Below are 27617 nucleotides of genomic sequence, written 5' to 3'. Positions count from 1 at the left end.
AGCCCGGTTGAGGTGTTTAGGATCAATGCATATCCGTAGCTTGTCTGGTTTCTTGACGATAACCATATTACTTATCCAGTCTGTAGGCTCGGTGACGGATATGATGTGGCCATCTGCTTCGTATTTGTCAAGCTGAGCCTTCGTAGCTGCTTTAATGGCCACTGGTACATTGCGGGGTGCACACTGGACAGGCTGGATTGCTGCGTCCAACTCAAAGTGGACTTCCCCGGGAACTGACTCGACCGGTGCGTTGAAGACATCATGGTACTTGCTTAGGAGTGTCTCCTTGCTCAGGGGCCCAGCCTGGACTTTGTCTATAATGTTATGATCAGCTGGGATGGTGAAGTTAATAAGCCCAAGGCACTCGCATGTAGAACCTGACAGTAATGGCTGTTGACTAGCCTCAACTATTTCAAATTCAAGGGTGTATTTCTGGCCACGTAAAACACACTCTGTCACAAACAGGCCTAAAGAGGTCATGAACTGGCCTGAATACAGTTTCAGCTTGGTGCTACTCTGTGAGTTTGTCTCTGGGCGCGAGCCTCCTTTTGTCTTTAAGGCTCATAACGTTGCATGTGGCCCCTGAATCTAGCTGGCATTGCTGTGGTTTATTATTAAGTAGCAGAGTGACAAACCACTTTTGTCCTTTTGCTCTCACTGCCCCTATGCACTCGCTAGCATATACATCCTCTGTGCTGTCGTTCCCTTCATCTGTGTTTGTTTCCATGGAGTGCACTTTACCCTCCTTTCTCTTGCTTTTCATGCAGACCCTTGCGAAGAGATTAGCTGTACCACAGGATTTTCATATTTTTCCATAGGCTGGGCAGTGTTCTTTTCCTCGTCCATGAGAAATGCCACAATATCGGCATGTATTGGGGTTGTCTACTGCAGAGTTGGCTGTAGTATTAGCATTAGCTGTGGCAAAGGGGAATTTCTTTACTGGCTGCCTGAATGTAGCATTGACATTGTCCATATGTTGCCTTTCTAGCTCCATGGACCTTATCCGTATATCAGTAAGCTCTGCTGCACGGCATGTCTCCACTGCCAAGGCCAGCGTCAGGTCACGTTCTCTCAGCAAATGTCTGCGGGTGCCCTCATCAGTTATGCTAAAGTCATGTACTGGTAACATGGACTGTCTCACAAGCAACTGTCTGTATGTATTAGTTTCTCTCAATCACATACAAGCATTTCTTTGGAACAATGTTGTCGATTTTCAAAACAGAGTCCACAAGACACACAACTTTTGCAAAACAGTAAATGCATTTCGAAAATGTAGTTGTCTTTTAAACACATAAAAACATTCATAAAAAATATATTGTACCGTCAAAATTGCAAATACATTCATCAACATAACACAACTGTACGCAAAAATATGAACCCATCTGTACGTATCTCTGGAGTGCAAGAGCAGACAAAACAGAAAGTTAGTCTCTTTTGAAAATCCCAGTAGATCCATAAATGTTCTTTGCAGTCACTAAATCATGATGATCAACTACCGAAAGGTGCAGAATTATGGGCAATTACTCTCCTTTTTAATGCATATTGCACCAAACTATTTCATATACATCTGATTTGATTCCTGATAACAAATTAAATACAATTTGATTTAAAGCTTTTTAAAAAATGTATAAACTAGCCCAGAGCCATTCTTAGATAGCCTGTGGTTAAGAACAATGCAGTGTGAAAAGGCCTTTTAACATGCATTGCTGGCTATCGTAGCGTCTATAATATTCCGTCCATAGCCAGAACATTTTCCTAAATATGCTAAGGTAATGTGGTGCTCGGTGGCTGCTTTCAGGACAACAACAAAAACTATTTTATGTAAAAGCCTATTTTTGTGTGTTGTTGTTGTTGTTGGCTCCAGACAATACTAGAGGAGTAGGGAAAAGTGATCGACTTTTGCCTTTTCCGTGATCCACTAACATGTCTTCCACATCTCACGCAGGCGCGCTGATTCTGACCCACGTGGCATGACGTCCTGCTTGATATGTTCATCAGCGAATAACAGTCTGTGAAGCCGTTTTATAGAGTTACTATTCAACAACAGAAGAGATATGTCTCAGTTACAAACCAGGTTCTTTACGGATAACAAAAAGTAAGTATTTATTGTTGAATTGTAAGGATAGCCACTAGCTAGTTAGCTTGCTCGTTTGGCCAGTAAGCTAACTAGTTAGCGAGCATGAAGGAGAACTCTATGGGAGTGTTAGCCATGCTGTTGGTAACAGTAATCATATTGTGTCCTTAGCAGACGAGTTGAAGAGGAGAACTCTATGGGAGTGTTAGCCATGCTGTTGGTAACAGTAATCATATTGTGTCCTTAGCAGACGAGTTGAAGAGGAGAACTCTATGGGAGTGTTAGCCATGCTGTTGGTAACAGTCATCATATTGTGTCCTTAGCAGACGAGTTGAAGAGGAGAACTCTATGGGAGTGTTAGCCATGCTGTTGGTAACAGTAATCATATTGTGTCCTTAGCAGACGAGTTGAAGAGGAGAACTCTATGGGAGTGTTAGCCATGCTGTTGGTAACAGTAATCATATTGTGTCCTTAGCAGACGAGTTGAAGAGGAGAACTCTATGGGAGTGTTAGCCATGCTGTTGGTAACAGTAATCATATTGTGTCCTTAGCAGACGAGTTGAAGAGGAGAACTCTATGGGAGTGTTAGCCATGCTGTTGGTAACAGTAATCATATTGTGTCCTTAGCAGACGAGTTGCTTTGATAATGTTGATGTATTGAAGTTAGTGTGAGTTAGCCTGACCAGGGAAGATTGTAAATAGAAATCCTATGGGTTGCTATGTTTGCTAGCCTAGCTGAATACTACAAGTTTGAAGTTAGTTAGCCAACTATCTATTTGTCTGTAAGCAGTGACTTAGTCATGTTAAATTATTGCTGTAGCATAACCTACCGACGTTGTCCCTCAGATATTCAGTCGATGACGTCCCATTCTCCATCCCTGCTGCCTCAGAGGTACAGGAACTCAGCAACGTCATCAACAAGCTGCTGGAAGCAAAGAATGGTGAGAATAGATTGTAGAATGGTGCTTTTCCATTCGTTGGGGTTTAATGGCGGTTGGCATCCGATATAATGTGGCATTACTGCCACCAACTGTAGCTACCTGTGTCTGTTTCAACCGGGCATTCTGAAGACCTTGATGACTACCTCCACAGTCACTACACTTGATGCTTGTCCTCCAGACGTCTTCACTAAATGGAAAGCTCCACCCCTACCACGTCTCAGCTGGACCTTTCTACACAATGACGCCACATGGCCAAACTTCTGGCACTAACCGGATAACTGTCCTAACAACACCCTATCAGGGAGAACCTCATGGCACAGCATCAGGGCCAGACTCTATTCCCTCCAGCCACTATATAGCACAGCATCGGGTCCAGACTCTCCACCCTCCAGCCACTATATAGCACAGCATCAGGGCCAGACTCTATTCCCTCCAGCCACTATATAGCACAGCATCGGGCCCAGACTCTCCACCCTCCAGCCACTATATAGCACAGCATCAGGGCCAGACTCTATTCCCTCCAGCCACTATATAGCACAGCATCAGGGCCAGACTCTCCTCCCTCCAGCCACTACGTAGCACAGCATCAGGGCCAGACTCTCCTCCCTCCAGCCACTACGTAGCACAGCATCAGGGCCAGACTCTCCTCCCTCCAGCCACTACGTAGCACAGCATCAGGGCCAGACTCACCTCCTTCTAGCCAGTACATAGCACAGCATCAGGGCCAGACTCGCCTCCCTCCAGCCAGTACATAGCACAGCATCAGGGCCAGACTCACCTCCCTCCAGCTAGTACATAGCACAGCATCAGGGCCAGACTCACCTCCCTCCAGCCAGTACATAGCACAGCATCAGGGCCAGACTCACCTCCCTCCAGCCAGTACATAGCACAGCATCAGGGCCAGACTCACCTCCCTCCAGCCAGTACAAAGCACAGCATCAGGGCCAGACTCTCCTCCTTCCAGCCAGTACAAAGCACAGCATCAGGGCCAGACTCTCCTCCTTCCAGTCACCTTGATTTCTGGTTATTCATCAGGCTTCAACACAGCAGGAACCTTGTTAAGTTGCTTAACCTCAACACTTAGAGGCACTGTTATAACCCCTTGAGAGGAGCTCTTTACCGCAGACTAAAACTTCTCCTTCCCCCAGTTGAGCAAAGCTGATCACTCTGGGAGATGGGGTGAACATATATCAGAGGAGGTTGGTGGCACCTTAATTGGGGAGGATGGACTCGTGATAATGGCTGGAGTGTAATGGTATCAAACACATGGTTTCCATGTGATGCCATTCCATTTGCTCCGTTCCGGACATTATTATGAGCCGTCTTCCCCTCAGCAGCCTCCACTGACATCAATCATAATGAATCCACTTCATGCTACCTGGACTGACTGCAGCTTTCCTAGCTTCCTCTCCACCCACCCTGATACCACAAACGGACCATAACAGGAGACATCTGAGCCCCCCAGGTCTATAGGAAGACGTGTGTCCACACTCAGGAGACCAATATTCCATGTCCACCCACTGCAGATGTCCACTCCATGTCTTATATAGCCTTTTGTCACATTACACACATTGTTTGTCCTTGTAACTATTATTCTCCAATTAAATTATTTCAGGACTGGTGCTGTCTTGGTTTGACCTAGATCACTGATGAATGTATTAGCATCATATTGGGTGTCTCATCTTTGTGTGTGCTTTGTTGTTGTAGGGTCTCACAGCCAGATTGAGTTTGACTTCCTGGTGCGAGGTCAGTTCCTGCGGACATCGTTGTCAAATCACATGGAGGCTGAAGGCATCTCAACGGTGAGTAGGACCTCTGGGGGGGGGGGGGTAGTAGGACCTATGGGGGGGGGGGGGGGGGGGGGGGGGGGGGGGGGGGGGGGGGGGGGGTAGTAGGACCTCTGGGGGGGGTAGTAGGACCTCTGTAGTAGGACCTCTGGGGGGTAGGGTTTACTCGTAGCACCCTCTGGATGGTAAAAGCACCCTCTGGACGGTAGTAGTCCCCCTGGGCGGTAGTAGTCCCCCTGGGCGGTAGTAGTCCCCCTGGGCGGTAGTAGGACCTCTGGGCGGTAGTAGGACCTCTGGGCGGTAATAGGACCTCTGGGCGGTAATAGGACCTCTGGGCGGTAATAGGGCCTCTGGGCGGTAGTAGTCCCCCTGGGCGGTAGTAGTCCCCCTGGGCGGTAGTAGTCCCCCTGGGCGGTAGTAGGACCTCTGGGCGGTAGTAGGACCTCTGGGCGGTAGTAGGACCTCTGGGCGGTAGTAGGACCTCTGGGCGGTAGTAGGACCTCTGGGCGGTAGCAGGACCTCTGGGCGGTAGCAGGACCTCTGGGCGGTAGGGTTTTACTTGTAGGACCTCTGGGCGGTAGTAGGACCCTCTGGGCGGTAGCAGGACCCTCTGGGCGGTAGCAGGACCCTCTGGGCGGTAGCAGGACCTCTGGGCGGTAGAAGGACCTCTGGGCGGTAGAAGGACCTCTGGGCGGTAGTAGGACCTCTGGGCGGTAGTAGGACCTCTGGGCGGTAGTAGGACCTCTGGGCGGTAGTAGGACCTCTGGACGGTAGTAGGACCTCTGGGCGGTTGCAGGACCTGTGGACAGAAGGGTTTTACTTGTAGGACCTCTGGGCGGTAGTAGGACCTCTGGGCGGTAGTAGGACCTCTGGGCGGTAGTAGGACCTCTGGGCGGTCGCAGGACCTCTGGGCGGTCGCAGGACCTCTGGGCGGTTGCAGGACCTGTGGACAGAAGGGTTTTACTTGTAGGACCTCTGGGCGGTAGTAGGACCTCTGGGCGGTAGTAGGACCTCTGGGCGGTCGCAGGACCTCTGGGCGGTCGCAGGACCTCTGGGCGGTCGCAGGACCTCTGGGCGGTCGCAGGACCTCTGGGCGGTCGCAGGACCCTCTGGGCGGTAGTAGGCCCTCTGGGCGGTAGAAGGACCTCTGGGCGGTAGAAGGACCTCTGGGCGGTAGAAGGACCTCTGGGCGGTAGAAGGACCTCTGGACGGTAGTAGCCCCCTCTGGATGGTAGTAGGACCTCTGGATGGTAGTAGGACCCCTGGACAGTAGGGTTTACACGTAGCCTGCTTAGTATGCCAATGTGACTTGAAGCGTGTTTTGTGTGTGTGTGTTACAGGAAGATGTGGTGGAGATCGAGTATGTGGAGAGGTTCACCGCTCCCCAACCAGAGGAGTGTATGATGCATGATGACTGGATCAGCTCAGTGGAGGCAGACTCTGAATGGTAAGAGACATGACGTCTAACCCAGACTCTGAATGGTAAGAGACCCTAACCCAGACTGAATGGTAAGAGACATGACGTCTAACCCAGACTGAATGGTTAGAGACATGACGTCTAACCCAGACTCTGAATGGTAAGAGACACGACATCTAACCCAGACTCTGAATGGTAGAGACATGACGTCAAACCCAGACTGAATGGTAAGAGACATGACGTCTAACCCAGTCTCTGAATGGTAGAGACCCTAACACAGAGACCCTAACCCAGACTCTGAATCTGAATCTGAAGTCCCAAGTCAAGACAGGCAAGTCCGAGTCAAGTCTCCTGTCAAGAGCGGCAAGTCTCAAGTCCTAAACTTTGAGTTTCGAGTCCTAAACGAGTCCTAATGTGATAATCTAATACTATTTCATATTTTTAACAAATCATGAATGCTTTTAAAAATATATATATTTATTACTTTCCAAATAAACTTTATATTTCCATGGAAATACATGGGTAGCCATGAGAAAGACCCGCCCCACCCCATTGTGATCGACTATCGAGGATCGCTATGTGGCGCAATTGGGCGATGTAGGCTTGTACACAATCGCACAACCTTAACACACACACACACACACTCTCTCTGTGTGGTTACAGTAGGCTAATGTATGTCAATGGTTTCAAGAACAGCAGTAACATCAGGCAGGATTTAGGCTACCAACTGCCTAGCCAGTTGTAGCTCAATCTTGGATGCAATGATCACGTTCCCACATTGACTGACTGTGTGGAGGCTCATTGATTTAATGTTATGTTAGCCTACATGCTACACTAGTAAAGTTATATATATAGCTGTCGGCTGTATTAGCCTACATGCTACACTAGTAAAGTTATATATATATAGCTGTCGGCTGTATTAGCCTACATGCTACACTAGTAAAGTTATATATATAGCTGTCGGCTGTATTAGCCTACATGCTACACTAGTAAAGTTATATATATAGCTGTCGGCTGTATTAGCCTACATGCTACACTAGTAAAGTTATATATATAGCTGTCGGCTGTATTAGCCTACATGCTACACTAGTAAAGTTATATATATAGCTGTCGGCTGTATTAGCCTACATGCTACACTAGTAAAGTTATATATATAGCTGTCGGCTGTATTAGCCTACATGCTACACTAGTAAAGTTATATATATAGCTGTCGGCTGTATTAGCCTACATGCTACACTAGTAAAGTTATATATATAGCTGTCGGCTGTATTAGCCTACATGCTACACTAGTAAAGTTATATATATAGCTGTCGGCTGTATTAGCCTACATGCTACACTAGTAAAGTTATATATAGCTGTCGGCTGTATTAGCCTACATGCTACACTAGTAAAGTTATATATAGCTGTCGGCTGTATTAGCCTACATGCTACACTAGTAAAGTTATATATAGCTGTCGGCTGTATTAGCCTACATGCTACACTAGTAAAGTTATATATAGCTGTCGGCTGTATTAGCCGACTTACTGTTCTTTATGCAGCTTCAAATGGCGAATAAAGTTGGAAGTTGCTGCGCCTCCGTCTGTCATTTTCTTACCGCATGTTTTGCAAGTTGCAACCCGTTTTTTGTTGATACAGCGTCGTCTTTATATCTTAAAATAATTTTGGGCATCATCTTTCCAAGGGCTCCATCCTGAATTCACCCGCCGACGTTCCTCTGTACTGCCATGCACAACTTTTTCTCAGCTGGCACAATTTGATTGGCTGCTGTCCGATTCAAACTGTAATCCGTTAAATGAAGAGTTGATGCCCTGCACACTTATTATTTGGGCTTGGGGAGGGTATCAAGTCAGGTCGAGTCAAAAGGCTCAAGTCCAAGTCAAGTCCCGAGTCATTGGTGTTAAAGTCGAGTTGCAAGTCACCATATTTGTGAGTCCACACCTCTGCCAGAGACCCAACCCCAGACTCTGAATGGCAGAGACCCAACCCCAGACTCTGAATGGCAGAGACCCAACCCCAGACTCTGAATGGCAGAGACCCAACCCCAGACTCTGAATGGCAGAGACCCAACCCCAGACTCTGAATGGCAGAGACCCTAACCCAGACTCTGAATGGCAGAGACCCTAACCCAGACTCTGAATGGCAGAGACCCTAACCCAGACTCTGAATGGCAGAGACCCTAACCCAGACTCTGAATGGCAGAGACCCTAACCCAGACTCTGAATGGCAGAGACCCTAACCCAGACTCTGAATGGCAGAGACCCTAACCCAGACTCTGAATGGCAGAGACCCAACCCCAGACTCTGAATGGCAGAGACCCAACCCCAGACTCTGAATGGCAGAGACCCAACCCCAGACTCTGAATGGCAGAGACCCTAACCCAGACTCTGAATGGCAGAGACCCTAACCCAGACTCTGAATGGCAGAGACCCTAACCCAGACTCTGAATGGCAGAGACCCTAACCCAGACTCTGAATGGCAGAGACCCTAACCCAGACTCTGAATGGCAGAGACCCTAACCCAGACTCTGAATGGCAGAGACCCTAACCCAGACTCTGAATGGCAGAGACCCTAACCCAGATACCCTGTTAATGATGTCTGCTCCAGGATCCTGACGGGCTCCTATGATAAGACGGCCAGGATCTGGTCTCTGGAGGGCAAGGCTGTGATGACGGTGGCCGGACATACGGACGTGGTGAAGGACGTGGCCTGGGTCAGGAGAGGTGAGGGGTAGGGTCTGGGTCACTTGGAGCTGAGTTGCTGGTGTTTTTACAGTTGTTGTTTTTAAAACTTGGGGGGCCAAATAAAATCACCCGCGGGCCAAATTCAGCCTGAGGGCCGCCTGTTGGGGAACGTTGGTCTTGATCGTCTCATCCTGACACCCCTATGTTTGTCTAGATGGCCTGACCTCCCTGCTGCTCACGGCCTCTCTGGACCAAACCATTCTGCTGTGGGAGTGGAACTCTGAGAGGAACAAGCTGAAAGCTAGACACTGCTGCCGTGGACACGCTGGGAGTGTTGACACTATCGCCACGGATCACACACGCACTAAGGTGACAGGGGGGTAGGAGGAGAAGATGGTGGGACATGGGAGGAGAAGGTGGGGGGGATTTGCAGCTGTCAACATCACTGCTCAGCAACTAATAGATTTATTTTTGTCTCCATTCCTCTCAGTTCTGCAGTGGTTCCTGGGACAAGATGCTGAAGATCTGGTCAGCAGGTACTATTGGACTCTGGGTTGTCTGGTACAGTCCTATTGGACTCTGGGTTGTCTGGTACAGTCCTATTGGACTCTGGGTTGTCTGGTACGGTCCTATTGGACTCTGGGTTGTCTGGGATGATAATGGAGTTAGATTGGTTCACAGCTCCATGTATATATAGTATCCATGTTAACTATGTATCTCTCTCCCTGCTGACTGTTCTGTTGTCCTGCCAGTGGCCACAGAGGAGGAGGAGGAGGTAGAGGAGCCTCCCAGCAGACCCAGAAAGAAACAGAAGACTGAACAGCTCGGACTGACCAGGGTGAGTGAGCAGCCTAACCCAGACTAACCCTATCAGACTGACCAGGGTGAGGAGAGCAGACTAACCCTATCAGACTGACCAGGGTGAGGAGAGCAGGCTACCCCTATCAGACTGACCAGGGTGAGGAGAGCAGGCTACCCCTATCAGACTGACCAGGGTGAGGAGAGCAGCCTAACCCAGACTAACCCTATCAGACTGACCAGGGTGAAGAGAGCAGACTAACCCTATCAGACTGACCAGGGTGAGGAGAGCAGACTAACCCTATCAGACTGACCAGGGTGAGGAGAGCAGACTAACCCTATCAGACTGACCAGGGTGAGGAGAGCAGACTAACCCTATCAGACTGACCAGGGTGAGGAGAGCAGCCTAACCCAGACTAACCCTATCAGACTGACCAGGGTGAGGAGAGCAGACTAACCCTATCAGACTGACCAGGGTGAGGAGAGCAGGCTAACCCAGACTAACCCTATCAGACTGACCAGGGTGAGGAGAGCAGACTAACCCATACTAACCCTATCAGACTGACCAGGGTGAGGAGAGCTGACTAACCCAGACTGACCAGGGTGAGGAGAGCAGACTAACCCAGACTGACCAGGGTGAGGAGAGCAGACTAACCCTATCAGACTGACCAGGGTGAGGAGAGCAGCCTAACCCAGACTAACCCTATCAGACTGACCAGGGTGAGGAGAGCATCCTAACCCAGACTAACCCTATCAGACTGACCAGGGTGAGGAGAGCAGACTAACCCTATCAGACTGACCAGGGTGAGGAGAGCAGACTAACCCTGACTAACGCTATCAGACTGACCAGGGTGAGGAGAGCAGACTAACCCTATCAGACTGACCAGGGTGAGGAGAGCAGACTAACCCTATCAGACTGACCAGGGTGAGGAGAGCAGACTAACCCAGACTAACCCTATCAGACTGACCAGGGTGAGGAGAGCAGACTAACCCAGACTAACCCTATCAGACTGACCAGGGTGAGGAGAGCAGACTAACCCTATCAGACTGACCAGGGTGAGGAGAGCAGACTAATCCAGACTAACCCTATCAGACTGACCAGGGTGAGGAGAGCTGACTAACCCAGACTGACCAGGGTGAGGAGAGCAGACTAACCCTATCAGTGACCAGGGTGAGGAGAGCAGACTAACCCAGACTAACCCTATCAGTGACCAGGGTGAGGAGAGCAGACTAACCCAGACTAACCCTATCAGACTGACCAGGGTGAGGAGTGCTGACTAACCCAGACTGACCAGGGTGAGGAGAGCAGACTAACCCTATCAGTGACCAGGGTGAGGAGAGCAGACTAACCCAGACTAACCCTATCAGTGACCAGGGTGAGGAGAGCAGACTAACCCTATCAGTGACCAGGGTGAGGAGAGCAGACTAACCCAGACTAACCCTATCAGACTGACCAGGGTGAGGAGAGCAGACTAACCCAGACTAACCCTATCAGACTGACCAGGGTGAGGAGAGCAGACTAACCCAGACTAACCCTATCAGACTGACCAGGGTGAGGAGAGCAGACTAACCCAGACTAACCCTATCAGAATGACCAGGGTGAGGAGAGCAGACTAACCCAGACTAACCCTATCAGACTGACCAGGGTGAGGAGAGCAGACTAACCCAGACTAACCCTATCAGACTGACCAGGGTGAGGAGAGCAGACTAACCCTATCAGACTGACCAGGGTGAGGAGAGCAGACTAACCCAGACTAACCCTATCAGACTGACCAGGGTGAGGAGAGCAGACTAACCCTATCAGACTGACCAGGGTGAGGAGAGCAGCCTAACCCAGACTAACCCTATCAGACTGACCAGGGTGAGGAGAGCAGACTAACCCAGACTAACCCTATCAGACTGACCAGGGTGAGGAGAGCAGACTAACCCAGACTAACCCTATCAGACTGACCAGGGTGAGGAGAGCAGACTAACCCTATCAGACTGACCAGGGTGAGGACAGCAGACTAACCCTGACTAACCCTATCAGACTGACCAGGGTGAGGAGAGCAGACTAACCCATACTAACCCTATCAGACTGACCAGGGTGAGGAGAGCAGACTAACCCAGACTAACCCTATCAGACTGACCAGGGTGAGGACAGCAGACTAACCCTGACTAACCCTATCAGACTGACCAGGGTGAGGAGAGCAGCCCCTCATGGTATTATCCAGGGTTAGGGGCTCCCAGGGCTCCAGTTGATCAGTAGTGTATCATAGTATTAATCATCTTAACCAAAGCCCCATATACTACCCACCATCATTTACAAAATAGCCTCCAACAGTCTACTCAACAAATTGGATGCAGTCTATCACATTGCCATCCGTTTTGTCACCAAAGCCCCATATACTGCCCACCACTGCGACCTGTACGCTCTCTTTGGCTGGCCCTTACTTCATATTTGTCGCCAAACCCAATGGCTCCAGGTCATCTATAAGTCTCTGCTAGGTAAAGCCCCGCCTTATCTCAGCTCACTGGTCACCATAGCAGCACCCACCCATAGCACACGCTCCAGCAGGTATATCTCACTGGTCACCCCCAAAGCCAGCTTTCCTTCCAGTTCTCTGCTGCCAATGACTGGAACGAACTGCAAACATCACTGAAGCTGGAGACTCATATCTCCCTCACTAACTTTAAGCATCAGCTGTCAGAGCATCTCACAAATCACTGCACATGTACATAGCCCATCTGTAAATAGCCCACCCAACTACCTCATCCCCATACTGTATGTAAGTATTTATCTTGCTCCTTTGCACCCCAGTGTCTCTACTAGCTCATTCATCTTCGGACATCAATCACTCCAGTGTTTAATTGCCATATTGTAATTACTTCACCACTATGGCCTATGTATTGCCTTACCTCCCTTATTTTACCTCATTTGCACACCCTGTATATAGATGTTTTCTACTGTATTATTGTCTGTATGTTTGTTTTACTCCATGTGTAACTCTGTTGTATGTGTCGAACTGCATTGCTTTATCTTGGCCAGGTCGCAGTTGTAAATGAGAACTTGTTCTCAACTAGCCTACCTGGTTAAACAAAACACATAACATCTTCCTCTTCTAGACACCCCTCATGACATTGTCTGGTCACAACGAGGCGGTGTCGTCTGTCCTCTGGTTGGACAGTGAGGAGATCTGCAGTGCATCCTGGGACCACACCATCCGCCTCTGGGATGCCGAGACCGGAAGCGTGAAGACCACACTGGTGAGAGACTCTAACCCCAGACCACACTGGTGAGAGACTCTAACCCCAGACCACACTGGTGAGAGACTCTAACCCTGGACCACACTGGTGAGAGGCTCTAACCCCAGACCACACTGGTGAGAGACTCTAACCCCAGACCACACTGGTGAGAGACTCTAACCCCAGACCACACTGGTGAGAGACTCTAACCCCAGACCACACTGGTGAGAGACTCTAACCCCAGACCACACTGGTGAGAGACTCTAACCCCAGACCACACTGGTGAGAGACTCTAACACTAGACCACACTGGTGAGGCTCTAACCCTAGACCACGAGACTCTAACCCTAGACCACGAGACTCTAACCCTAGACCACACTGGTGAGAGACTTTAACCCTAGACCACACTGGCGAGAGACTCTAACCCCAGACCACACTGGTGAGAGACTCTAACCCTAGACCACACTGGTGAGAGACTCTAACCCCAGACCACACTGGTGAGAGACTCTAACCCCAGACCACACTGGTGAGAGACTCTAACCCTAGACCACACTGGTGAGAGACTCTAACCCTAGACCACACTGGTGAGAGGCTCTAACCCCAGACCACACTGGTGAGAGACTCTAACCCCGGACCACACTGGTGAGAGGCTCTAACCCCAGACCACACTGGTGAGAGACTCTAACCCCAGACCACACTGGTGAGAGACTCTAACCCCAGACCACACTGGTGAGAGACTCTAACCCCAGACCACACTGGTGAGAGACTCTAACCCCAGACCACACTGGTGAGAGACTCTAACCCCAGACCACACTGGTGAGAGACTCTAACCCTAGACCACACTGGTGAGAGACTCTAACCCCAGACCACACTGGTGAGAGACTCTAACCCCAGACCACACTGGTGAGAGACTCTAACCCCAGACCACACTGGTGAGAGACTCTAACCCTAGACCACACTGGTGAGGCTCTAACCCTAGACCACGAGACTCTAACCCTAGACCACACTGGTGAGAGACTTTAACCCCAGACCACACTGGTGAGAGACTCTAACCCCAGACCACACTGGCGAGAGACTCTAACCCAAGACCACACTGGTGAGAGACTCTAACCTTAGACCACGAGACTCTAACCCTAGACCACACTGGTGAGAGACTTTAACCCTAGACCACACTGGCGAGAGACTCTAACCCCAGACCACACTGGTGAGAGACTCTAACCCTAGACCACACTGGTGAGAGACTCTAACCCCAGACCACACTGGTGAGAGACTCTAACCCTAGACCACACTGGCGAGAGACTCTAACCCCAGACCACACTGGTGAGAGACTCTAACCCTAGACCACACTGGCGAGAGACTCTAACCCTAGACCACACTGGCGAGAGACTCTAACCCCAGACCACACTGGTGAGAGACTCTAACCCTAGACCACACTGGTGAGAGGCTCTAACCCTAGACCACGAGACTCTAACCCTAGACCACACTGGTGAGAGACTTTAACCCTAGACCACACTGGTGAGAGACTCTAACCCCAGACCACACTGGTGAGAGACTAACCCTAGACCACACTGGTGAGAGACTCTAAACCTAGACCACACTGGTGAGAGACTCTAACCCTAGACCACACTGGCGAGAGACTCTAACCCCAGACCACACTGGTGAGAGACTCTAACCCTAGACCACACTGGCGAGAGACTCTAACCCTAGACCACACTGGCGAGAGACTCTAACCCTAGACCACACTGGCGAGAGACTCTAACCCTAGACCACACTGGCGAGAGACTCTAACCCTAGACCACACTGGCGAGAGACTCTAACCCTAGACCACACTGGCGAGAGACTCTAACCCCAGACCACACTGGCGAGAGACTCTAACCCTAGACCACACTGGTGAGAGGCTCTAACCCTAGACCACAAGACTCTAACCCTAGACCACACTGTTGAGAGACTCTAACCCTAGACCACACTGGTGAGACTCTAACCCTAGACCACACTGGTGAGAGACTCTAACCCTAGACCACACTGGTGAGAGACTCTAACCCTAGACCACACTGGCGAGAGACTCTAACCCCAGACCACACTGGCGAGAGACTCTAACCCTAGACCACACTGGTGAGAGACTCTAACCCTAGACCACACTGGTGAGAGACTCTAACCCTAGACCACACTGGTGAGAGACTCTAACCCTAGACCACACTGGTGAGAGGCTCTAACCCTAGACCACACTGGTGAGAGGCTCTAACCCCAGACCACACTGGTGAGAGGCTCTAACCCTAGACCACGAGACTCTAACCCTAGACCACACTGGTGAGATACTCTAACCCTAGACCACACTGGTGAGAGACTCTAACCCTAGACCACACTGGTGAGAGACTCTAACCCTAGACCACACTGGTGAGGCTCTAACCCTAGACCACACTGGTGAGGCTCTAACCCTAGACCACACTGGTGAGAGACTCTAACCCTAGACCACACTGGCGAGAGACTCTAACCCTAGACCACACTGGTGAGAGGCTCTAACCCTAGACCACGAGACTCTAACCCCAGACCACACTGGTGAGAGACTCTAACCCCAGACCACACTGGTGAGAGACTCTAACCCCAGACCACACTGGTGAGAGACTCTAACCCTAGACCACACTGATGAGAGACTCTAACCCTAGACCACGAGACTCTAACCCTAGACCACACTGGTGAGAGGCTCTAACCCTAGACCACGAGACTCTAACCCTAGACCACACTGGTGAGACTCTAACCCCAGACCACACTGGTGAGAGACTCTAACCCCAGACCACACTGGTGAGAGACTCTAACCCCAGACCACACTGGCGAGAGACTCTAACCCCAGACCACACTGGTGAGAGACTCTAACCCCAGACCACACTGGTGAGAGAATCTAACCCCAGACCACACTGGTGAGGCTCTAACCCTAGACCACGAGACTCTAACCCTAGACCACACTGGTGAGAGACTTTAACCCCAGACCACACTGGTGAGAGACTCTAACCCTAGACCACACTGGCGAGAGACTCTAACCCCAGACCACACTGGTGAGGCTCTAACCCTAGACCATGAGACTCTAACCCTAGACCACACTGGTGAGAGACTTTAACCCCAGACCACACTGGTGAGAGACTCTAACCCTAGACCACACTGGCGAGAGACTCTAACCCCAGACCACACTGGTGAGAGACTCTAACCCCAGACCACACTGGTGAGAGACTCTAACCCCAGACCACACTGGTGAGAGACTCTAACCCCAGACCACACTGGTGAGAGAATCTAACCCCAGACCACACTGGTGAGGCTCTAACCCTAGACCACGAGACTCTAACCCTAGACCACACTGGTGAGAGACTTTAACCCCAGACCACACTGGTGAGAGACTCTAACCCTAGACCACACTGGCGAGAGACTCTAACCCCAGACCACACTGGTGAGAGACTCTAACCCCAGACCACACTGGTGAGAGACTCTAACCCCAGACCTCACTGGTGAGAGACTAACCCTAGACCACACCCCTCACAACCTCTTAGTTGATGACTGATTGGTTAATCTTCTCTTTGTATCTATAGACTGGCAGTAAGGTGTTTAACCACATCTCCTACTCTCCACTGTGTCGTCGCCTGGCCTCTGGCAGCACTGACAGACACGTCAGGCTGTGGGACCCTCGCTCTAAAGGTCACAACTAAATCTAACTTCATTTAAATATCTCTGTGCACTTCCCAATGTACATTACAACATCTCTCTTATGTGAGTGTATTTGTATTCATTATGGATCCCCATTAGTTCCTGTCAAGGCAGCAGCTACTCTTCCTGGGGTTTATTATGGATCCCCTTTAGTTCCTGTCAAGGCAGCAGCTACTCTTCCTGGGGTTTATTATGGATCCCCATTAGTTCCTGCCAAGGCAGCAGCTACTCTTCCTGGGGTTTATTATGGATCCCCATTAGTTCCTGTCAAGACAGCAGCTACTCTTCCTGGGGTTTATTATGGATCCCCATTAGTTCCTGCCAAGGCAGCAGCTACTCTTCCTGGTGTTTATTATAGATCCCTATTAGTTCCTGTCAAGGCAACAGCTACTCTTCCTGAGGTTTATTATGGATCCCCATTAGTTCCTGTCAAGGCAGCAGCTACTCTTCCTGAGGTTTATTATGGATCCCCATTAGTTCCTGCCAAGACAGCAGCTACTCTTCCTGGGGTTTATTATGGATCCCCATTAGTTCCTGCCAAGACAGCAGCTACTCTTCCTGGGGTTTATTATGGATCCCCATTAGTTCCTGCCAAGACAGCAGCTACTCTTCCTGGGGTTTATTATGGATCCCTATTAGTTCCTGTCAAGGCAGCAGCTACTCTTCCTGAGGTTTATTATGGATCCCCATTAGTTCCTGTCAAGGCAGCAGCTACTCTTCCTGGGGTTTATTATGGATCCCCATTAGTTCCTGCCAAAGCAGCAGCTACTCTTCCTGGGGTTTATTATGGATCCCCATTAGTTCCTGTCAAGGCAGAAGCTACTCTTCCTGGGGTTTATTATGTATCCCCATTAGTTCCTGCCAAAGCAGCAGCTACTCTTCCTGGGGTTTATTATGGATCCCCATTAGTTCCTGCCAAGACAGCAGCTACTCTTCCTGGGGTTTATTATGGATCCCCATTAGTTCCTGCCAAGGCAGCAGCTACTCTTCCTGGGGTTTATTATGGATCCCCATTAGTTCCTGCCAAGACAGCAGCTACTCTTCCTGGGGTTTATTATGGATCCCCATTAGTTCCTGCCAAGGCAGCAGCTACTCTTCCTGGGGTTTATTATGGATCCCCATTAGTTCCTGCCAAGGCAGCAGCTACTCTTCCTGGGGTTTATTATGGATCCCCATTAGTTCCTGCCAAGGCAGCAGCTACTCTTCCTGGGGTTTATTATGGATCCCCATTAGTTCCTGCCAAGGCAGCAGCTACTCTTCCTGGGGTTTATTATGGATCCCCATTAGTTCCTGCCAAGGCAGCAGCTACTCTTCCTGGGGTTTATTATGGATCCCCATTAGTTCCTGCCAAGGCAGCAGCTACTCTTCCTGGGGTTTATTATGGATCCCCATTAGTTCCTGCCAAGGCAGCAGCTACTCTTCCTGGGGTTTATTATGGATCCCCATTAGTTCCTGCCAAGGCAGCAGCTACTCTTCCTGGGGTTTATTATGGATCCCCATTAGTTCCTGCCAAGGCAGCAGCTACTCTTCCTGGGGTCCAGCAACATTAAGGCAATTTATACATTTAAAAATATTACTTGACATTACATTTCATAACACTTTTCACAATACATTAAGTGTGTTCCCTCAGACCACTACTCTACTACCACATATCTACAATACAGTTGTGGCCAAAAGTTTTGAGAATGACACAAATATTAATTTTCACAAAGTTTGCTGCCTCAGTGTCTTTAGATATTTTTGTCAGATGTTAGTATGGATTACTGAAGTATAATTACAAGCATTTCATAATTACATGAATTACATGATAATTACATGAAGTTGATGCAAAGAGTCAATATTTGCAGTGTTGACCCTTCTTTTTCAAGACCTCTGCAATCCGCCCTGGCATGATGTCAATTAACTTCTGGGCCACATCCTGACTGATGGCAGCCGATTCTTGCATAATCAATGCTTGGAGTTTGTCAGAATTTGTGGGTTTTTGTTTGTCTACCCGCCTCTTGAGGATTGACCACAAGGGTTTTGGGGATTCAGTTAATTTGCATGGCAAAGAGGGACTTAGCAATTCATCATACAACACCCATGTGTGTGTGTGTAGTGTGCGTGTGTTATTGTGTGTTTGTTTCTCTTCACAGTCCCCGCTGTTCCATAAGGTGTGAATTAATCTGTTTGTGTGTGTGTTTGTGTAGACGGGTCGTTGGTGTTGCTGTCTCTTACCTCTCACAGCGGCTGGGTCACAGCGGTGAAGTGGGCTCCTTCCCATGAGCACCAACTGGTGTCTGGTTCCCTCGACAACCTGGTCAAACTCTGGGACACCAGGAGGTCTGTATGCTGTAGGGGTTAGAGGCTGGGGTGGTAGGGGTTAGAGGCTGGGGTGGTATGGGGTTAGAGGCTGGGGTGGTATGGGGTTAGAGGCTGGGGTGGTATGGGGTTAGAGGCTGGTGTGGTATGGGGTTAGAGGCTGGGGTGGTATGGGGTTATAGGCTGGGGTGGTATGGGGTTATAGGCTGGGGTGGTATGGGGTTAGAGACTGGGGTGGTATGGGGTTAGAGACTGGGGTGGTATGGGGGTTAGAGGCTGGGGTGGTATGGGGGTTAGAGGCTGGGGTGGTATGGGGGTTAGAGGCTGGGGTGGTATGGGGGTTAGAGGCTGGGGTGGTATGGGGGTTAGAGGCTGGGGTGGTATGGGGGTTAGAGGCTGGGGTGGTATGGGGGTTAGAGGCTGGGGTGGTAGGGGTGGTAGGGGGTTAGAGGCTGGGGTGGTAGGGGGTTAGAGGCTGGGGTGGTATGGGGTTAGAGGCTGGGGTGGTATGGGGTTAGAGGCGGGGTGGTAGGGGGTTAGAGGCTGGGGTGGTATGGGGGTTAGAGGCTGGGGTGGTAGGGGTGGTAGGGGGTTAGAGGCTGGGGTGGTAGGGGGTTAGAGGCTGGGGTGGTATGGGGTTAGAGGCTGGGGTGGTATGGGGTTAGAGGCGGGGTGGTAGGGGGTTAGAGGCTGGGGTGGTATGGGGGTTAGAGGCTGGGGTGGTATGGGGTTAGAGGCTGGGGTGGTATGGGGTTAGAGGCTGGGGTGGTATGGGTTAGAGGCTGGGGTGGTATGGGTTAGAGGCTGGGGTGGTATGGGTTAGAGGCTGGGGTGGTATGGGTTAGAGACTGGGGTGGTATGGGGGTTAGAGGCTGGGGTGGTATGGGGGTTAGAGGCTGGGGTGGTATGGGGGTTAGAGGCTGGGGTGGTATGGGGGTTAGAGGCTGGGGTGGTAGGGGGGTTAGAGGCTGGGGTGGTAGGGGGGTTAGAGGCTGGGGTGGTAGGGGGGTTAGAGGCTGGGGTGGTAGGGGGGTTAGAGGCTGGGGTGGTATGGGGGTTAGAGGCTGGGGTGGTATGGGTTAGAGGCTGGGGTGGTATGGGTTAGAGGCTGGGGTGGTAGGGGGTTAGAGGCCGGGTGGTGGGGAATCTAATGTTACAAAAGTGTGTTTTGTATTCCAGTTGCAAGACCCCTTTGTATGATGTGTCTGCCCATGAGGACAAGGTGCTCTGTGTGGACTGGACTGACAGCAGGGTGAGACACCAGCACACATCTAGCCTGTATTAACCTGGAGAGACAACACACATCTAGCCTGTATTAACCTGGAGAGACAACACACATCTAGCCTGTATTAACCTGGAGAGACAACACACATCTAGCCTGTATTAACCTGGAGAGACAACACACATCTAGCCTGTATTAACCTGGAGAGACAACACACATCTAGCCTGTATTAATCTGGAGAGACAACACACATCTAGCCTGTATTAACCTGGAGAGACAACAACACACATCTAGCCTGTATTAACCTGGAGAGACAACAACACACATCTAGCCTGTATTAACCTGGAGAGACAACAACACACATCTAGCCTGTATTAATCTGGAGAGACAACACACATCTAGCCTGTATTAATCTGGAGAGACAACACACATCTAACACACTGACACATCTAGCCTGTATTAACCTGGAGAGACAACAACACACATCTAGCCTGTATTAACCTGGAGAGACAACACACATCTAGCCTGTATTAATCTGGAGAGACAACACACATCTAACACACTGATACATCTAGCCTGTATTAACCTGGAGAGACAACAACACACATCTAACACACTGACACATCTAGCCTGTATTAACCTGGAGAGACAACAACACACATCTAACACACTGACACATCTAGCCTGTATTCACCTGGAGAGACAACACACATCTAGCCTGGATTAACCTGGAGAGACAACACACATCTAGCCTGGATTAACCTGGAGAGACAACACACATCTAGCCTGGATTAACCTGGAGAGACAACAACACACATCTAGCCTGTATTAACCTGGAGAGACAACAACACACATCTAACACATCTAGCCTGTATTCACCTGGAGAGACAACACACATCTAGCCTGTATTAACCTGGAGAGACAACAACACACATCTAACACACTGACACATCTAGCCTGTATTAACCTGGAGAGACAACACACATCTAGCCTGTATTAACCTGGATAGACAACACACATCTAGCCTGTATTAACCTGGATAGACAACACACATCTAGCCTGGATTAACCTGGAGAGACAACACACATCTAGCCTGTATTAACCTGGAGAGACAACAACACACATCTAGCCTGGATTAACCTGGAGAGACAACAACACACATCTAGCCTGGATTAACCTGGAGAGACAACACACATCTAGCCTGGATTAACCTGGAGAGACAACAACACACATCTAACACACTGACACATCTAGCCTGTATTAACCTGGAGAGACAACAACACACATCTAACACACTGACACATCTAGCCTGGATTAACCTGGAGAGACAACACACATCTAGCCTGTATTAACCTGGAGAGACAACACACATCTAGCCTGTATTAACCTGGAGAGACAACACACATCTAGCCTGTATTAACCTGGAGAGACAACAACACACATCTAACACATCTAGCCTGTATTCACCTGGAGAGACAACACACATCTAGCCTGTATTAACCTGGAGAGACAACAACACACATCTAACACACTGACACATCTAGCCTGTATTAACCTGGAGAGACAACACACATCTAGCCTGTATTAACCTGGATAGACAACACACATCTAGCCTGTATTAACCTGGATAGACAACACACATCTAGCCTGGATTAACCTGGAGAGACAACACACATCTAGCCTGTATTAACCTGGAGAGACAACAACACACATCTAGCCTGGATTAACCTGGAGAGACAACAACACACATCTAGCCTGGATTAACCTGGAGAGACAACACACATCTAGCCTGGATTAACCTGGAGAGACAACAACACACATCTAACACACTGACACATCTAGCCTGTATTAACCTGGAGAGACAACAACACACATCTAACACACTGACACATCTAGCCTGGATTAACCTGGAGAGACAACACACATCTAGCCTGTATTAACCTGGAGAGACAACACACATCTAGCCTGTATTAACCTGGAGAGACAACACACATCTAGCCTGGATTAACCTGGAGAGACAACACACATCTAGCCTGGATTAACCTGGAGAGAGAACACACATATAGCCTGGATTAACCTGAAGAGACAACACACATCTAGCCTGGATTAACCTGGAGAGACAACACACATCTAGCCTGGATTAACCTGGAGAGACAACACACATCTAGCCTGGATTAACCTGGAGAGACAACACACATCTAGCCTGGATTAACCTGGAGAGACAACACACATCTAGCCTGGATTAACCTGGAGAGACAACACACATCTAGCCTGGATTAACCTGGAGAGACAACACACATCTAGCCTGGATTAACCTGGAGAGACAACACACATCTAGCCTGTATTCATCTGGAGAGACAACACACATCTAACACACTGACACATCTAGCCTGTATTAACCTGGAGAGACAACAACACACATCTAGCCTGGATTAACCTGGAGAGACAACACACATCTAGCCTGGATTAACCTGGAGAGACAACACACATCTAGCCTGGATTAACCTGGAGAGACAACACACATCTAGCCTGGATTAACCTGGAGAGACAACACACATCTAGCCTGGATTAACCTGGAGAGACAACACACATCTAGCCTGGATTAACCTGGAGAGACAACACACATCTAGCCTGGATTAACCTGGAGAGACAACACACATCTAGCCTGGATTAACCTGGAGAGACAACACACATCTAGCCTGGATTAACCTGGAGAGACAACACACATCTAGCCTGTATTCATCTGGAGAGACAACACACATCTAACACACTGACACATCTAGCCTGTATTAACCTGGAGAGACAACAACACACATCTAGCCTGTATTAACCTGGAGAGACAACAACACACATCTAGCCTGGATTAACCTGGAGAGACAACAACACACATCTAGCCTGTATTAACCTGGAGACACAACACACATCTAGCCTGTATTAACCTGGAGAGACAGCACACATCTAGCCTGTATTAACCTGGAGAGACAACAACACACATCTAGCCTGTATTAACCTGGAGAGACAACAACACACATCTAGCCTGTATTAACCTGGAGAGACAACAACACACATCTAGCCTGTATTAACCTGGAGAGACAGCACACATCTAGCCTGTATTAACCTGGAGAGACAACAACACACATCTAGCCTGTATTAACCTGGAGAGACAACAACACACATCTAGCCTGTATTAACCTGGAGACACAACACACATCTAGCCTGTATTAACCTGGAGAGACAGCACACATCTAGCCTGTATTCTGTTCAACGTTTTGTGTTCCCTCTGTCTCTTCCTCTTGCAGTTGATGTTGAGTGGAGGAGCTGACAACAAGCTGTACACATACAGATACACAGCCTGCGAGACAGACGCTGGAGCGTAGACGAGACAGACTGGAGACAGACATAGCACCTGTTTTTATTTCTCTGATGTATTGCCTGTTGATTAAAGTCTTTCCTGATGTAGATATGTGTATTTATGAACTGCCACAGTTGTGTCGATGGAGGCTGTTCTTCATGATATAAGGTTGCCAAGGTGACATACTGTTTTTGAAGATACATCTCGTCTCCATTTTAATACTGTGTATGTATGTAGCCACATCGTTTCCAGATTAAACTACTGTGTTGAGAACCATCAGTGGCAGGTCTCTATACTGCCCTCTCTTGGGACAGATTAATAGATCATAATAGATCATAATGTGCCATTATAATTCCCACTGTCGTTGTTAATCAGAATGCCTGTCTACATCCATGATATACCAGTGTTTTAAATACAATAACTACCCAGTCATCACTTTTTCAGATTAAAGATCTTTCTATTTTCCTGCAGCAGCTTTTAATTAGGGTTGTATTCTTGAAGATGTCTGTTTTGCTTTGTGGTGCCCTGCAAACATAACATATTTCTCCTGCACCTCCTTGAGGATGGGGTTAGTGTCCTTCGGGACGTTTTAAAATCAAATTTTCCTCCAACTGGTTTGACCTGTGATGTTGAGACGTCTCCGCAGCGACAGGACGGAGGGAACAGACACGTTGCATATCCTGTTTCTGTGCGTCAGTTCAGTTGGTTAGTGCTGCTAACGTGACCTGGATACTCTGACTGCTGGACAACATGACTTCCTGACAGCTTCGTTCAAACGGTAAAGACACAGCAATGTGATGATGCAAGACGTGTTGCGTTTATATATAGGCAACGTATCCGCAGACCAAGTCATCTGGACTAGTTAACGTTACATTGGGTACAACTAGCAGGTTATACTGATGTAGGTTAGGAGCAAATTAGCTGCGCGTCCTGGAAAACGTCGCAAACATTTACGAGTTGCAACAGGAACCAGCAACATTTTTCTTCCTGAACACAAAGGTTGAGAAGACAGCAGGTTTGTGGTGAGATAACGGCATTGATCTCGCTTGACCTGTGCAGCTACAGGTAGCTGGCTCGACATACATTATCAATAGCAGCTGGCTGCCTCATTATGGTTAACCTGCTGGCGACGACAGGTGTCGAGCCCTGTTCTTAGTGCAGGAACACCAGGATGCATACAAGGAGTATACAGACAACGAGGACATATACTAGGGGGGTCCAACACATGACAGATTATACGAAGACCTTAAAAGATACACACGTATTGATTTGAACAGCTTTCTTATTGGAAGAATGTAGAATGTTCTTAATGTACTGCTTGACCTCCTCATGGAAGAGTGGGTTTTTTTTATTAGTGAATTTACATCACATGTCGAGATACATTTATAATACTCAACGTTTTATGGTACGTATTGCTTTTTTTGTTTTTACACTACTGATAATTTCAAAATAATATTTAAATTCTATCTTTAACAATGTGAAGAGGGTTTTGTTCCCCCCCTGTCGACCTCATTTCATGGATAAAGATTCTTCCATAAAAATAAACAAATTAAAGTTACACCGGGGGTCGATATCATTTGGGTCAAAATAAATCATATCCGAGTCTTTCAAATGAACATTAATAGTATTTTATTTATTTAATCAAATCTTCTAACTCACTCCAAAATCTTCTGACATTAGAACAGTCCCAAAATAAATGTTCGGGAGTCTCTGGGTCACAACCACAAAATACACATTAGTTATCAATAGCTATTTTAAATCTGTGTATATATAAAGGTCTTTACAGGGTAGATTCTATGAATGAGTTTGTATGACACTTCTTTCACCTTATTAGATATACAATATTTACCAGATAACAACGAAACGTTGTTCCAGTTGACTTGTCCTAGGGCTGCATTCCAGTACATTCTAGCAGAGGGAATAGTAACATCTTGACATGGTTTTCATATATACATGTTATTACATTTATAGTTTATAAAATGTAAATTCCTTCTAGCTGTATTGAGGCTATAAAATCCTCAACAGTTGCACTTGGGAGTATTGTTATGTTCTCCTAACAGAAGAATAGCACCTTTAGGGACAGCTCTAACAACACCTTTAGGGACAGCTCTAACAACACCTTTAGGGACAGCTCTAACAACACCTTTAGGGACAGCTCTAACAACACCTTTAGGGACAGCTCTAACGACACCTTTAGGGACAGCTCTAACGACGCCTTTAGGGACAGCTCTAACAACACCTTTAGGGACAGCTCTAACAACACCTTTAGGGACAGCTCTAACAACACCTTTAGGGACAGCTCTAACAACACCTTTAGGGACAGCTCTAACGACACCTTTAGGGACAGCTCTAACAACACCTTTAGGGACAGCTCTAACAACACCTTTAGGGACAGCTCTAACAACACCTTTAGGGACAGCTCTAACAACACCTTTAGGGACAGCTCTAACAACACCTTTAGGGACAGCTCTAACAACACCTTTAGGGACAGCTCTAACAGCACCTTTAGGGACAGCTCTAACAACACCTTTAGGGACAGCTCTAACAACACCTTTAGGGACAGCTCTAACAACACCTTTAGGGACAGCTCTAACAACACCTTTAGGGACAGCTCTAACAACACCTTTAGGGACAGCTCTAACAACACCTTTAGGGACAGCTCTAACAACACCTTTAGGGACAGCTCTAACAACACCTTTAGGGACAGCTCTAACAACACCTTTAGGGACAGCTCTAACAGCACCTTTAGGGACAGCTCTAACAACACCTTTAGGGACAGCTCTAACAACACCTTTAGGGACAGCTCTAACAACACCTTTAGGGACAGCTCTAACAACACCTTTAGGGACAGCTCTAACAACACCTTTAGGGACAGCTCTAACAGCACCTTTAGGGACAGCTCTAACAGCACCTTTAGGGACAGCTCTAACAACACCTTTAGGGACAGCTCTAACAACACCTTTAGGGACAGCTCTAACAACACCTTTAGGGACAGCTCTAACAACACCTTTAGGGACAGCTCTAACAACACCTTTAGGGACAGCTCTAACAACACCTTTAGGGACAGCTCTAACAACACCTTTAGGGACAGCTCTCACAACACCTTTAGTGACAGCTCTAACAACACCTTTAGGGACAGCTCTAACAACACCTTTAGGGACAGCTCTAACAACACCTTTAGGGACAGCTCTAACAACACCTTTAGGGACAGCTCTAACAACACCTTTAGGGACAGCTCTAACAACACCTTTAGGGACAGCTCTAACAACACCTTTAGGGACAGCTCTAACAACACCTTTAGGGACAGCTCTAACAGCACCTTTAGGGACAGCTCTAACAACACCTTTAGGGACAGCTCTAACAACACCTTTAGGGACAGCTCTAACAACACCTTTAGGGACAGCTCTAACAACACCTTTAGGGACAGCTCTAACAACTATTTGATACTCCTCAGGAGTGAATGTAACATTGTGTGTTCTCATGAATTCTGCATAATCATATAGATATTATTCAATAATTATAATTCGATAATCATATAGTTGTCCATCATTATTCAATAATGGTATAACCCAGATAATGCTGTTGCCGAACCAGTTCTTGAAAAACAAAGACTTGTTTTTGTATTTTATGTCTTTATTCTTCCAGATTGTATGTTTGTGGGGGGAAATTATGTTTGTACATGAGGTTCCAAGTTAGAAGTACTTGTTTATGAAAGTTAGCAAGCTTGATAGTGTTTTTACCCACATCAAAGTTGCATTTGAGTAAGACTTCTAGACCACCAATCTGTTGGAATATTACATTAGGGATTATATTCCAAATGCAATCCTTATTTCTTAAGTAGTTCTGTATCCATTTAACCATAAATATTATATTAGAGGTTTTAAAATCCAGAGCATTCAACCCTCCCTCACCCTGGGTGCTACATATTACCGCTTTTCTTAAATAATGAGCTTTATTCCTCCATATGAAGTTAAATGATTTAGTATCAACCATTTTAGTTACTGACAGAGGAACATCCAAGGCAGGGGAGGTATAAACTCATCTGGACCTTCAGATTGATAAAAGTTCACATCCAGATGAAGAAAGATCTCTTAATAACCAGGAGTTAAATCTCTTTCCAATTTCCTCAA

General features: G+C 48.2%; 2 protein-coding genes across 9 annotated transcripts in view; both read left to right on the top strand.

The window, feature by feature from the left end:
- The first annotated feature begins 1924 nt into the window (after window positions 1-1924).
- LOC118947555 (ribosome biogenesis protein wdr12-like) lies at window positions 1925-23957 on the top strand. Its single transcript, XM_036972480.1, has 13 exons — window positions 1925-2095; window positions 2921-3015; window positions 4723-4817; window positions 6143-6249; window positions 8824-8939; window positions 9115-9269; window positions 9391-9436; window positions 9653-9738; window positions 12804-12944; window positions 16498-16603; window positions 18802-18934; window positions 20093-20165; window positions 23435-23957. The coding sequence occupies exons 1-13, from the start codon at window positions 2055-2057 to the stop codon at window positions 23510-23512; spliced, it is 1272 nt and encodes a 423-aa protein (XP_036828375.1). The 5' UTR covers window positions 1925-2054; the 3' UTR covers window positions 23513-23957.
- Window positions 23958-24101: 144 nt separating this feature from the next.
- Window positions 24102-27617, top strand: part of LOC110523102 (islet cell autoantigen 1-like protein) — a 114106-nt gene continuing 110590 nt past the window's right edge. For 5 of the 8 annotated variants that reach the window (XM_036972479.1, XM_036972477.1, XM_036972478.1 and 2 more), the window contains exon 1: window positions 24102-24265. The gene's annotated coding sequence lies outside the window, so the exon portion shown is untranslated. The other 3 variants (XM_036972474.1, XM_036972473.1, XM_036972475.1) reach the window with 3 other exon arrangements.

The sequence above is a fragment of the Oncorhynchus mykiss genome, unplaced genomic scaffold, assembly GCF_013265735.2.
Source record: "Oncorhynchus mykiss isolate Arlee unplaced genomic scaffold, USDA_OmykA_1.1 un_scaffold_164, whole genome shotgun sequence".
NCBI classification, from domain to species: Eukaryota; Metazoa; Chordata; class Actinopteri; order Salmoniformes; family Salmonidae; genus Oncorhynchus; species Oncorhynchus mykiss.
This window is presented reverse-complemented; position numbering and strand designations above follow the sequence as displayed.